The sequence below is a fragment of the Cydia amplana genome, chromosome 12 (genome assembly GCF_948474715.1).
Source record: "Cydia amplana chromosome 12, ilCydAmpl1.1, whole genome shotgun sequence".
NCBI classification, from domain to species: Eukaryota; Metazoa; Arthropoda; class Insecta; order Lepidoptera; family Tortricidae; genus Cydia; species Cydia amplana.
In genome coordinates this window covers 7,182,492-7,196,666 of record NC_086080.1, presented here as the reverse complement: position 1 = coordinate 7,196,666, position 14,175 = coordinate 7,182,492, and the positions used below count along the sequence as shown (strand labels likewise).

The 14,175-nt window shown below is 40.4% G+C and overlaps 2 protein-coding genes across 2 annotated transcripts in view; both read right to left on the bottom strand.

The window, feature by feature from the left end:
• LOC134652897 (ESF1 homolog) overlaps positions 1–14,175 on the bottom strand; it is a 273,742-nt gene that overhangs the window by 180,861 nt on the left and 78,706 nt on the right. The window lies entirely within an intron of this gene.
• On the bottom strand, positions 683–14,033 carry LOC134652881 (AP-2 complex subunit mu). Its single transcript, XM_063508072.1, has 12 exons — positions 13,887–14,033; positions 13,474–13,662; positions 12,496–12,658; positions 11,678–11,793; positions 9,775–9,877; positions 8,857–8,979; positions 5,933–6,092; positions 4,722–4,929; positions 2,512–2,676; positions 1,405–1,522; positions 1,061–1,200; positions 683–942 (listed from the first exon to the last, which is right to left on the bottom strand). The coding sequence occupies exons 2-10, from the start codon at positions 13,648–13,650 to the stop codon at positions 1,415–1,417; spliced, it is 1,323 nt and encodes a 440-aa protein (XP_063364142.1). The 5' UTR covers positions 13,651–13,662; positions 13,887–14,033; the 3' UTR covers positions 683–942; positions 1,061–1,200; positions 1,405–1,414.

Sequence of the window (14,175 nt, the reverse complement as noted above, 5' to 3'; positions counted from 1 at the left end):
AAAAACATATATACAGATACGCATTGAGGTCTGTTTTAGAATAGGTACATTAAAAATCGATGGATGCATACAAGGGTAGATTCATCTTAATATATTTCACACAAAGTGTTTAACGGAATTGAATAAAAAAGTTGAAAAACATGTTTGACTGCAAGAGTATTATAAAACCTAAAAAAAAACACTTTTTTATACGACGATCCTACAACATATTAACGAGTGCATAAGTATTCAAAAACGATATACTACATACATAATAAGTTGGACAAATTACTGCAATAATAATACTTACATTTTTGGTCGAATACAAATAAGCACCTCACGATGCAATAAAATCCTAAATCGCATAAAATATACAGATATATTATATTTTAATTCCTACTTGTGTCACCACAATCAAAATCATAATAAATATAAGATTTCATAAAAACATTTCATTTTGAGATTCGATGTGGCTTACAAATTATATTATAGTGTGTAGGTACATAATAACGTAATATATAATCATTAGAGGACTGAATTAAATTGTATACACCATATATGTATGTTTTAATAGTACTTGGGTGAATGAGCGCTGCTCAGAAACCAGAAATTGACCAAATATAAAACCTCAATGACAAACAAATCTTTTAAAATGTCATTAATTTCCAGCCCTCTAATAATCATATACAAAACATATCATACATTTTGCCCAGTATCGCACATAGGCATAAAAATAAGAACGATCTACTTAAAAATTATGAAATAAAAAAATAAAATAAAAATCTCATAACTTTGATGTTAGGAAACTTCTTTACATAAATGAATTAGCTGAAAAGTCAGTGTTTATTCAAGAGCCGAGCAAATATTATAGCTGTCTTTTCACAAGTGTATATTCTGATAAGGGCACCATTTCATGGTCCAATTATTTGCTGGCTGGTTTCAGTTCAAAACAATGCCCTTAACCTCTAGCCGTACGTCAAACCTTGCCAAGCAAAATGAAATTTTATTTTGTCAACACAAAGTTCAAATTAGAATGGAACAGGAGACCTTTTTATAGGTCTCTGGGCGGCTAGAGGTTAACAGATTACATACAATGTTTGAGCGACTTCCAACTTTAACTCAATGGCCATAGAGCTGATTTTATCTCGCTGGCCCGGTTAACAGTAAATATAAACAGTATGTAACGCGCCTTTTGTAGTTTCGAGTCCGATTCAAGAAATCCTGGAAATAAATTTAGATTTCGCTTAAAATGTAAATAAAATGATAACACCTCAAAATTATTGCAATTACAACCGTATCTTCGTAAAATTAAGTTACAATATGGCTCGGTCAAAAAAACTCTGTATCGTATCGTCGCATAAGCCGATAAAAAAGTGTATCACATAGCTCAAAAATGTACTAAAAGTGAAGTAAAGATATACTCACAGTCAGCAGTCTAGCATCTGGTCTCGTAGAGGCCGGAGCGGCCGATGTAGCGCACCCATTTGATCACGTCGTGGTCAGAGTAGTTCAGTTTGGGCTCGAACACTTTCAGGTAGCGGACCTAAGAGGAAAAGTATTCTGTTCAAAATTAGGTAGGTACATACATACATACATATAATCACACCTATTTCCCGGAGGGGTAGGCAGAGACCACGAATTTCCACTTGCTACGATCCTGACACCTCTTTCGCTTCAGTTACTTTCATAACATTCCTCATACACGCTCGCCGGTTTAGGGTGCTCTTGACCTGGCCTTTCTCCAGGATTTCCCCGATCTGATTAGACAAAGTCAGCCGGGGTCTACCCCTTTCAACACCCTCTTCTACTTCTCTCTTATAGTCCATATACAGTCTCTTTGTCAGCCTTCTTTCAATAATTTTTTTCACGTATCCAAACCATCTCAATACCTTCCTCAATTTTTGTCACTACACTACACAACACAACACACTTTTCCGTTATCGCACTGTTCCTAGTACTATCTTGTAATCTTACCTCACACCACACACACTTCTCGACGGATGTATATAGGCGGATAATTATGATTGACTAAAATTCCAGTGTAAAGCTTCCTCCGAAAGCGGTGCCGTCATAATATATAGTTCGTTTTTTTTAGCATTAGAAATAACTTGAAAGAAGGTAAGCGATTTTGACATGTCTTTTAATTGAAAAACACTTTTAAAAAATCAATAACTATTACTTATGAAAGCAGAAGACTATAAAAGATCGTATTAGATTCATAATTGTTACATATTTACCGTAACTTATTTTTAAAATGTGTTTTTCAATTAAAAGACACACCAAGATTGTTTACCTTATTTCTAATGCTAAAAAAAACGAAGTATAGCGGCCGTAATATAGTGGTGAATGACGTCACTAGAACGGTGTCTATCTAAACCAAATCGCGCGGTTTCCTAGAGGACGGTGATTGACACCGTAACGTCAAAAAGCGGTGCCGCCATTTGAATGACGGCCGTCTTGACGGTGTCGATAGTTTCGTGAACGTTTTATGTGTATTGTAACTGTGTTGCATGTCCGACTGTCCGTCCGTACCTTGAAGCCGGAAGGCGCAAAAGGCACCTCGAAGCCCATGGAGATGGGCGGGCGGGTCCACTTCTTCTTAGTGTCCGTCTCCAGCAGCTCGATCTCGGCAGACAGCTGAGTCTCCTTCATGCCCGCCATGCGCTTGATCTTCCACACTATCGCGTTCTCCGATGCCTGGAAAATACACCAACTTTAGTACTAGTAGTTCGCCCCGAACTGAGAACTCGCAGTTTGCCAATTTCCTGTCAAATGTCAAATACGATATGTTTATTTTTATTTTATTCTTATCTTGCTAATTATTTCAAAATGGTAAATTTAAAAACGATATCATATAAGTGTAAGCCGAGCACTTTCATTTGATACCAAACTCGACCATACTTTCTTGCAAATAAAATGACCAGAATAGCAAGACCCCTCACAAACAGCTTTTTGGCCTTCTTAGCTCTTCTAGCTCAATAACCCCTTGATCGAGCCTGCTCATAATTTAATGACTAAAATATAATGCCCTCGACTACACGTTTACCCAATTTCATTTAAATTAGAACAAATTTACTAAAGTTATTGTGTATCAAACTATCTTCTGACAGTTCAGCTTAAAAACATCGAAATGCCGGGACGTGCTGCTAGCCAGCCGCGTGTTCCAAGTCGAATGTAAGAACTTCGCTTCGCTTCGCTCGCTCGTTCGATAAAACGCAAGCTTTTGCAGACGATCAAACCACGCAAAGTTGCTTTGTTATCAGACATGAAAGATATAAACTCTTTCAGTTGATCATGATGGGAAAGGTCGCTGGAAAAAGGAAAGGTGGCGGTCGAAGGAAATCGTGGTTGCGTAACATCCGAGAATGGACCGGGATTAAAAGAGTGGCCGAACTCTTTCGCCTCGCGAAGGACAAACAAAAATATGCGCAGCTGACTGCTAACCAGGGATGTTACAGAGCTCCGTTTCCGTTAAGTCGGAACTCCCGTTTGGTATTACACATCCGTTTCTGTTCCGGTTCCGTTACTTTTGAAACGGAAGTTATATCGGATGTCAATGCTTAGCGCGGCAGCGGGACATGAGCGGTGTACATCAAAAACAAACAGGTTTATACCAGTCATTCGCTCATAGCCCCGCTTGCCACGTGCTGCAGTAATTAGATGTTCTGGTATATCCGTGTTTTCGAATTTAAAGTACCTATTCGTATGTGTTGTGTTGTGTAATGTATACCTACTGATAATACTGACTCAGGCTCCGGTTCTGGTTCCGGTTCCGTTTTCGGTTCCGATTCCGTTTCTGGTTTCGATAAACTAAATTTAAAACATCTGGTTCCGCTTTCGGTTCCGACAAAACCACATCCGTTACATCCCTGCTGCTAACCTTCACTAGTTAAACCTTCACTAGTTGGAGAGGCACCTGAAGAAAATGAAACTGAGCGACCTACTGGACATGCCGCGTCCATGTTAAGAGTATTTAAATGTATGCGAGGGGCTTTAATGCATTGCTGACGCTGAACCTTGACGCTACGCTGCCCGCCCAAACTGGTTAGGGTGGTATTACACCTGTCCAATTTCTTTGTCCAATGTCATTGCGTTTCAATCTCTCATTAAGCAAAATGTGAGACACAATACACAATGGATAAAGAAATTGGATATGTGGAATACCACCCTTTAGCTCCCAGGGCATTTGAGGTTTATCATCAAAATACAATAAGCCAACAACAGTAAGAGCGGTTTCGCACTACGTCCGATCCGAATCCGTGAAAATATGGTCCGAAGTAGCCGTAGAACTATTTATAGAAATAGTTCTACGGCTACTTCGGACCATATTTTCAAGAAATTAGACGGATCTAGTGCGTAAATTACCATAGGGTAATTTACGCACTAGATCCGTCTAATTTCTTTCCGAAATCGGATGACGGAGATCGGATATAGTGCGTAAATTACCATAGAAATAGTTCTACGGCTACTTCGGACCATAAGTATTTTCACGGATTCGGATCGGACGTAGTGCGAAACCGCTCTAACGCCAAACTAAAAACGTCGATATAGCGGTTGCAGTATAAAATACCTTATAATTAGCCTTCCCTTTAAGCAAAATCAGCTGCACATAGCTGGTATTCAGCGGCGTAGGTATGTTCCGTCGATCTTGAGCACCACCTTCTCAATCTTGCCACCTTGCTTTCTCACCATCAAACAACGAAAAATGACATAATAAATGAATAAATGAAAATTTTTAGTACCTTATACTTAGCCTTCCCCTTGAGGCAGATAAGCTGAACCCCGCTGGTGTTGAGCGGGGTCGGTATCTTGACTTCGATCTTCTGCCCGAGCAGCGAAGGCTTGAAGGTGCTCTTCAGCACCACCTTAACTTCCATCTTAGTGCGGCCCACTTCTCGCACTAGGGGGATCACGCGGAATGGCAGCGAGATGTCTTTTGTTGTGCGGTATCTGGGACAAAGTTGTATGGCGTTATTCATAAACGGCTGCTAACTTATAAATTTGATGATCGTCGTCTGTCCCTATCTGTCGTTATGGCATAGAGAGGGACAAACGACGATCATCAGCTGATTAAATTAGCAGACGTTTATGAATAACGCCGATAGTGAATTACCAGAGGCCGAGTAAAAAGGAATTGTCAACCAAGTAAGCCTTGGTTTTACATCAGAGATAATGACAATCCGATTGCCCCAATTTGGCCAACCGATCTGTAACTGGTGGTAGCGGTCGTCGGCGACCACCACCGGGTTGCCTGACCCGGCGCTGTCCGTGTTGTTGCGACCAGCCAACCCCATTCTCAGGTGGTATATACCTGAGAATGGGGTTGGCTGGTCGAAGCTTTTTACAGAAGGCGCCAATATAGGTTTATACCCTGCCAATCCTACCCATAGTGTCAATAACTTTGTTTTTTTTTTTATGATCCAGATGGCTTAAAGGGCTAGTTAAGCCAAATCCCATAGAACGATACAGTTGCCAACCCCATTCAGTGAGGGGAATGCACAGACAAGACATCCTCTAGACTGAGCATAGTAACGCTACCCCCTCTGCCACGTATACGGTAGTTTTACTCCATCTTCGAGTCAATCCCGTGCCGTGATTGGTCCGTGTCTTTGAACGGACCAATCACGGCACGGGATTCGCTCACCTCGTCCCCCCGCACCCCAGTATTTTTGGCAGCATCGGTTTCATGGAATAATTGCTCTAAACTCAGTCTAGAGGATTCCTAGTCTATGGGGGAATGGGATAGTAATCTCACCTCATGAGTTCAAACTCCCCGTCGGGAGGTATGAAGGAGATGCTGTGCTCCGTCTCGAACTTGCTGAGTTTCACGCACTGGTGGAACTGGCAGTCGTCGATGACGACCACCGGCTTGTCGGAGCGCGCCGGGTCGCTGTCCGTGTTGCCGGAGATGCCACCTGAGGAGTCAGTGGGGGGAATGGGATAGTAATCTCACCTCATGAGTTCAAACTCCCCGTCCGGAGGTATGAAGGAGATGCTGTGCTCCGTCTCGAACTTGCTGAGTTTCACGCACTGGTGGAACTGGCAGTCGTCGATGACGACCACCGGCTTGCCGGAGCGCGCCGGGTCGCTGTCCGTGTTGCCGGAGATGCCACCTGAGAAGTCAGTGGGGGAATTGGAGAATATTAATGATATAGGTGTTGTGAATTAGAGGGATTACACAGAAATTGGAGCGAGGTGAGGAATACGACCGACCTTTGATCGGCATTATTTTCAAATATACAGATGTAGGGTATAATTGTTTTCCTTCGTATTTTCTCGGAAACGTTCGTATTTATCTGTGGCGGCGCGTCCATAAATGCCGATTCCCACCGGCTTGCCTGTTTTTGGGCGTTTGAGCAAAGTTATAAAGCAAATATGTAAGCCTAGGGTTTGCACGACGGATCTGAAATGTATGGGAAGATCCGCGGATCCGGATCCAGATCCGGATAATGTCATACATTACGGATCCGGATTCCGGATTGCAAACCCTATGTAAGCCAAATTAGCCCCGGCTTGCCTATGGATATGTTTGACGCGCCGCCACTGGTATTTATCATGCTACTTTAATCAACTTCAGTACTTTTTGTACCAAGACTGCTGAAATAGCGAGCCACGTTCGTTCGTTTCCGTAAATATACGAAGGAAAATATGTTTTAACCATATTTTTATTACTAAAATGTTACATTTTTAGATACATTTATGTGCTAAACTTTAAAACCGTTTTTTTTTCGTGCCAGATCTAGGTTGACATGCAATATTTGTTAGTCAGTCCCACAGAACACCGCCTATAGAAACCTAATATTGGCCATTTTGTTCCCGACGCAAATCACCAAACTGTGAGGTGCGGGAGGGGTGCTCACGGCGTTGCGATTGGTCGTCCCAAACATGGCGCGCTAACACGTGTACGCATAGGGATGGGACATGTTCATTACAGGTAGTGGGTACTGCTACCAGTGATACCGAAATTTATTGTGGTAAAATTGTTACCAATTTAATGCCAATTTAGTATACTTAGAGTAAACTTACTTAATAATTATATTGATTAATTTAATATTTCATTAACTAATTTAACAATGTACCTGAAATTTTTAATTAACTTATTAGGGCATTTCTGTTTAAAGTACTCAGAACTTGAATTTTAAAGTTTATAATTTTTATATTATTTCCACTCAGAATCGTAATCTCTTTCGATACGAGAAAAAAGTGTCGCCAAAATCTCATAAGTACAATTATTTTCTTTTGTCCGTTTTATTAAGGTCATAGAAGGTTGTATTGAAAACATATTCAAATGGACCAATAACATATGCCTATTAAAAATCAACTCCGAGTTCTCTCGCACTTCTTTGAAGTTCATCATCAGGTCCATCTCGTGACATGAGACCTAACTGCTCACCTAGAGGATTCTAAAAAACCCATACAACATATGTCTATCACAAACCAACACCGCGTTCCCTCGCACTCTTTGAAGTTCATCATCAGGTCCATCTCGTGACACGCGGCCTAACTGCTCCGTTGGCCTAGAGGATTCTAAAAAAACTTACACAACATATTACCTATATATTATGTCTAAAATGGTACAATACGGTATGACGAAGCACGAAGTTTCCGCAACTGACGAAACCATCATCGTCACATCACTAGTCGAAAGGGAAAGGGATAGCGCATTGCATTTTCAAGTTGACGAAAAGGGACGGACATACTTCGCCTCTGCTTACTGACCAGTATAAAATGAACCCCGCGGACAAGAAATATTATTCAATGAAATAATGAATTTGACTTTCCTGTGGGATGTTATTCCATCTGTTTCGTAAGTAGAAGTCTTAGATGACTTGCCACACCATTTTACGCTGCAATATCCCATGATTTCCCAATGAATTCAATAGTTTACGATTTATTTTCTTAGACTCGTGCATACTGCTAACAGGTCGTAACCTTGGGCGCAACTGATCGGAGCGGTGCGCGAACAATCTTATATTTGACCTATACACCATACGGGCGATGACCGCGAGTCGTCCTATAAGGTCGGTCTATAGGGGTTGGTCTGTGGTCAGTCCGTAATTATCGCACCACAAACAGCTTATGACCAGGGGTCGGACAAAAAGTGCGGATGACGTCAAACCACTTATAGGATGATTTCAAATAGTATTCTTGATTTTCATAAACAATTATCACTTATCATTTATCAACCTCTTTATTAAACGATATCGCCACTTGAAATGAGTAAGTACGTTTTTGACTGACACATTGTCAATCAGATGAACAATAAATTGACTTCGTTATTGTTTAGCTATTGTGTCTTCACGATTATATTTAGCTAAAATTTAGCTATAAAAGTATAATAACATGTTCTAACTAATTTCAAATAATTATACCTTATGGTAACAAGTTTCGTGAAATTTATTTTATTCACTACATCACCCTACCACCTGTATTATTAATTCCATGGATTTATTTACGATTATTTTGTTACTTCATTAATACTACTTTGTTACTACATGACACACGGAAGTTTAAATACAAACTCAAACATCATCCTGTGTGCAAGATTACGTCATTTTTACGTCATCCGCACTTTTTGTCCGACCCCTGCTTATGACTTAACACATTAATTGCCACCCAGCCAAACAAGACATCCGCGCCAGGCCACAAAAACTTCGTCATATAAAGCTGTAGTAAGTACCACAATCCCGACTATCGGGTCCACGGCCTGGGAACGAAATCATAAAACACCCGATATTCGGGTTTTCGGCACTGAATGTTTGGAATATTTTATAACAATAAAACGTTTTGACCCGATTTATATTTATTAAATTTAAGTATATACTACTTCACATTTTAATGTTATAGTTTATAAATATAATCTATAAAGCAACTCACCATTCCCCTTGCCCTTGGCCTCCATGACGATTTTGTCGTTGATGCCGAACTTGCACTCGGGCATGCCCGACAGGTACGACTTCATCACCACTTTGCCAGCAACGTGAGCTGACAGCACTTGCCCTGAAACCATATTACATAAACATTTATGGCGTTATTCATAAACGCGTTCATCATCATTGGCCTTATAGCGTCTATTGCAGACGATTTATGGTGTAAAACCGGAGATATATCCTATTATACCGCCTGGGACGGAATTAAGGAAACGCAGGGATGCCCAGCACCTGCATTACCCTCTCGGCTTCACTGTCTTATCCCACAGGAAAGGCGAGCCAATACGTGTGGAGACAAGTCGGCTGCAGGAATCTGCCGCTTATTTCAGGTTGGACCCTACTCGCGCCTTACGGAAACTCCATTCCGGGTTTTATTTTAGAGTATCCTTCTCCTAGATGGATTGCAAACCAATGCTAAGAGGACCATCTCCCCTGTAACGAAATACCTTCTTGCTACTTTTGTGGACTTAGTCCACACGCGCGCACAACGCGAATTGGCCTAAATTAGCTATGAATCTCTCGTCTTTATCTGTCATTTTGACTAATGTATTTGTAAGAAAGGGATAAAACATAATTTAACTAAATCAGGCCCCTAAAGTTTGTGATAAATCGTATTTGTAAAAAGATCACAAAATTTCAAAGGTGTGTCCTAAATGGCAACTGTAGAATTCACGTTTTAATTAAGCCTTTATAAGGCAGGGGGAATATATTTCACATCTGATTTTGGACTTACTTTCAAAGTGATAGGGTTCAAATTTGCTTAATTTCTGACACAGATATGCCTTATAGGGTTAGGGTTAAGGCCCGAGCACACTGGTTGAGTTTGCGTAGACGTGCACGTGCGCTAAAAATTGTAATACATTACCTTGAGGCGACATGAGGAGGTTGACGTATTCCAGCACATCAAGGAAGAGTTCATTGCGTCGGTATTTGATGCCCTCGCGCCTCCATCCAATTTGCCCTGTCACCTGTCATACAAAAAGTTATTTCAATACTAATTTCCTTTAAGGCTTGGCCAAACACACAGCGCGACGCAGCGCCGCGTCCGCGCCGCGTGATGCCGACGCGATGCCTGTTCAAACAGGGCGCGCGCGGATCGCGCTCTCAACACGCCCTCACCGTGCGCGCGCGCGGCCGCGCGCCACCGCTCGCTGCCTAACGTGACTAACGTCCGATCCGACTGATGTGACCCAGCTAGGGCTTGCAAATATTCGAAACTTTCAGATATTCGAATATTCGACTTTTTCTGACGACGTATTCGAATATTCGAATAATTATTCGAATATTATAAAAAATAAGAAAAGGAACGAGAAATCGGTTTATTATCGTTTTATTCAAAAGCTTTTTTCACATATTGCTAAAACTAAGGATATTTGGCAGAAATCCACTTAATTTACTAGATTTTATCATCCTACTATTTATAAGATGCCCACATTTATAAAAACAAGTAAAACGCCAAAATTAGACGTATTTAATATTTCTTGATAAAACTTATTATAAATGCGTCGTTGCGTGAAATAATATAACTTTAACCATCCAAACACCTAGGTATGTAAGATATTTTTTTAGTAGGTAATTATTTTCCGATTTAAATTAACTTGTCACTCAGAGGCCTGTAAAAAGGCCTTTAATTTCATTGTATTTTGAATCTTTATTGACTTTATTTGTCTTGGCAAGTTATTATTCCTAATGGCCGGCTAATTATAATAATATTGGAATATTTAAGGGGAAAAGTTAGTTGAGTGAGTACTGGGTGGATTATTCGTCAGCTAAAGGTGCATGGTTAGATTACCAAGTTGGGCAGGTTTGGTATGATTAAATTTGAGAATTGCGATAAGTTAGATTAGACTTCAAAAATTCGCTTAACGTACGCTTGTACTGGATATACAGAATGACCCTTTAACTTAAAACTTACGCACCGTAAAAATAACATACTTTTTGATTTCGTTTTCTTTTAAATTGAGTTAGGTTTCACTGTATTCACGAAGTCTATCGAGAGGAATACAGTAAAAATATTATTTCCTTCGTATTTGGGTACCTACCGTTCCTCATTCACTGTAAATACCCGTAAAACTGTAACTACAGCGGATGACATCGTTTTTTTTTATAGTAATAAAAAATATTCGAATATTCGAAACCTGAGCGGCCGAATATTCGAATATCAAAACAGGTCGAATATTCGACAAATTCGAATATTCGAATTGCAAGCCCTAGACCCAGCGCGACGCGGCGGGCCGCCGCGTGGACGCACGGGGGCCGCGCGGCGCGGGGCGCGACAGAAGCGGGGCGTGATACCGGCGGGACGCAGTCTGTTTGACGTCGGTAACCTGTTAGCATGTGCCGCGGTCGCGCGGCGCGGACGCGGCGCTGCGTTGTGCTGTGTATTTGGCCAAGCCTTTATACTCAGACTCATACATAGACCTCATCAGGGTCAATCATTTTTTTCTCTTCACTTAATGCCATGGTAATGTCTCCTGGGTCAGCCTTGAAAAAACTTTTTGTTGGATTTAGATGCTTTTTGTGGTAGTTAGTAGCCCATTATACTATATGTAGATAGGTTATTTAGTGTACATGTTATAGTTGGTCAAACCAAATTTTCAGTCAGTAAGAACCAGGAAAATCTTAAGTGACTAAGTGAATAACTTTATTTTCTGTCGAATTTAAACATTGAATAATTTTACGGTTTAGACTCACTTGTTTTAAGTCACTCGCGCGAGATGTTTCGGAGGGTATTTTCTGTATTTGTGTGAATTGTATTAGATACTTACCTGGGAGGTGATTTGAGCTTGTTCTTCCTTAGAGGCAGACTTAATGCCTTGTTGAGTGATGAATGTCTTCAGCACTCCTGTGTCTGAGTTCTGAGGGTAACCGAAGTCCAGGATTTCTGCAAGATACACCAATTTAAAAACAATACAAATCATGTAACTTACTTAATATTTTTCAGATATAGGTTTTATAACAGCAACAATTCCATACTTATACTGGGTTACTAAGTATTACTAGATTTGAGTCAAACACCTGCTTATTGCATGCAATATCATGTAATTATAAAAGAGACAGCACGCCGCCCGCCGCAGGTAAGTGTGATTGAGAGCGCACTATGGATACGCGTGCAGTAGGGGCTCGTTTCTCAAAAGCTTGTAGCTTGTAATACAAGCGGATGTCACTTTTTGACAGCTTTTGTTAGAAAGGGACTTCCAGAAGACTTCCACTTTGAGAAACGGGCCCCAGATGTTTGACTCAAATATAGTGTATATGTTGGACTGGACATTTGAGATACATTTATGTGAATTTCCAATTGGAACTCAATTAGATTTTAGTAAACCTGAAGTAACTATTGATTTTATAGAAAGTACCTAATACCCATGGTTCTTTGAATTTTACTATTTAGTAACTAATTAGTTACTTGCTTAAAGCAAAATTATTTGCAACAGGATGATGTGCAACCTATACTTAAAAATAATGTAGTGGTGTAAGTAATGCTACACTACTACAATATTACTTGATCTCAGTACAGGAGTGACATCTGTGTGACTTAACTCCATAAACAATATTTATAAGAAATTACTATATAACTTATCCGTACCATCAAGCAGTTCATAAATAAGAACAAAATTGTTCTTGATGTTCTCTTCCGAGATCTTGCCGAAGTAGGACTGCATCACATCAATGATCTTCAGGAGGAACTCGAACACCATGGCCGCGTTCACATTCTGCTTCGTCACTGCTGCCAGCCATATGTTGGCTCGCTGGTGAAAACAATTCATTGTTAAAAACGCGTTTGGACTGGCTACAATGTACAGTCACCTGCAATATGTTACACAATGCAGGCCGCAAAAATATCTGACACAATCTTATTTTTAGAGCCATAAGAGTGTGTCACATATTTTTGCGGCCTTCGGAGAGTAACATTGCAAGTGACTGTACTAACTAACAGCAACACATACAACTGACTTACTGGAAGTAGTTTTTATCTCTGTGCAATAAAGTTCATGAATGTGCATTTAACTGAGTCCATGAGAGCATATCTTAGTATTTAATATACCTAATACCTATGCTTTTTACTACTTACTTAATACTCTCAGGCACTCATGAAGGTTTTTGCATATCAAATTAAAAGTTAGTCTTGGAATGAATTTCTATTAAGATTACACATGGATTAAACTGGAAGTTTAAAGCATCAGTCAGTTCTAGAAAAGTTTATGACAACTCTTAGGGGGGCAATCTACAAGGCTCCTCGAAGCCAACTTGTCACAACCTAAGCAAGAAAGCCAACTCCTAGTGAACAAGATGCACCCCACAGACAAGACATCCTTCAGACTGAGCATAGTAGCGCTACCCCCTCTACTACAAATATACGGTAGTTTTACTCCATTTTCGAGTCAAAGTGTCTTTGTGTGACGTCCGTGTCTTTAAATGGACCAATCACGGCACGGGGACTCGCTCACCTCGTCCCCCGCACCCCAGTATTTTTGGCAGCATCGGTTTCATGAAATAATTACTCTAAACTCCGTCTAGAGGATTCCTAGTCTATGATGCATCCACATAAAACTTAAAAACTTACCTTGATGTGAAAGAACGAGGTTCTCGCAATGTTGGTGACGGGCGAGCGGACTTGCTGCCGCGCGTGAATCACGTTCACCCGGAACGCGTCCACGGCGTTCCTCCCGATATCATCGCGGTACACCCGCGAGATCAGCACCTCGCCCTTGTGGTTGTACACGAACAACCCACCGATCATCTTGACTGTACCCTGCAAGTTATCATACGTCAGTTTTAATGGGCGGATACCCGCACTTATACTTTTTTCGTACTATTTCAAATCTAATACACTCGAATACGTAAGTATCAATAGAACAATACCTATGGGAGTGCATTGAGACCGATAAAAAGCTAAAGACAGGATATGACCAATAAATCTGATAGGGCACCATGAACGAAATTAGTTTACTGGACATTTTCCCTGAGTTAACGTACCTGCTATACTTTGGATGCAAACATGAGGTGTTAGTATTTAAATAGCTGACTAAATACTAATGAGGATTGACGAATTACAGCATTTTTAATTGTATTTCGGTCAATCGAAGAAGATGATGCCCGCCCCCAAAAATGAAACGTCAATACTGTCAACAGATAATAAAATATCGTTCTTTTCAAAAGGTCCTTTCGCGACGTATGGTCAAAATCAAATGTCTAGGTCAGTCAAGATTCAATTAGTTCGTTTGTATCAAGTTTGTATTTAAATCAATGTAACAAAAATTACTAA

Bases quoted from the DNA above. Each gene is read 5' to 3' on its own strand.
- LOC134652881 (XM_063508072.1), bottom strand. From the start codon at position 13,650: ATGATCGGTGGGTTGTTCGTGTACAACCACAAGGGCGAGGTGCTGATC. The intron at 2,677-4,721 runs GTACTAAAAATT...TGTATTTTCCAG, and splicing joins AGGGGAAGGCTAAGTATAAG to GCATCGGAGAACGCGATAGT. The intron at 1,523-2,511 runs GTACGGACGGAC...TTTTCCTCTTAG, and splicing joins TTGCGCCTTCCGGCTTCAAG to GTCCGCTACCTGAAAGTGTT.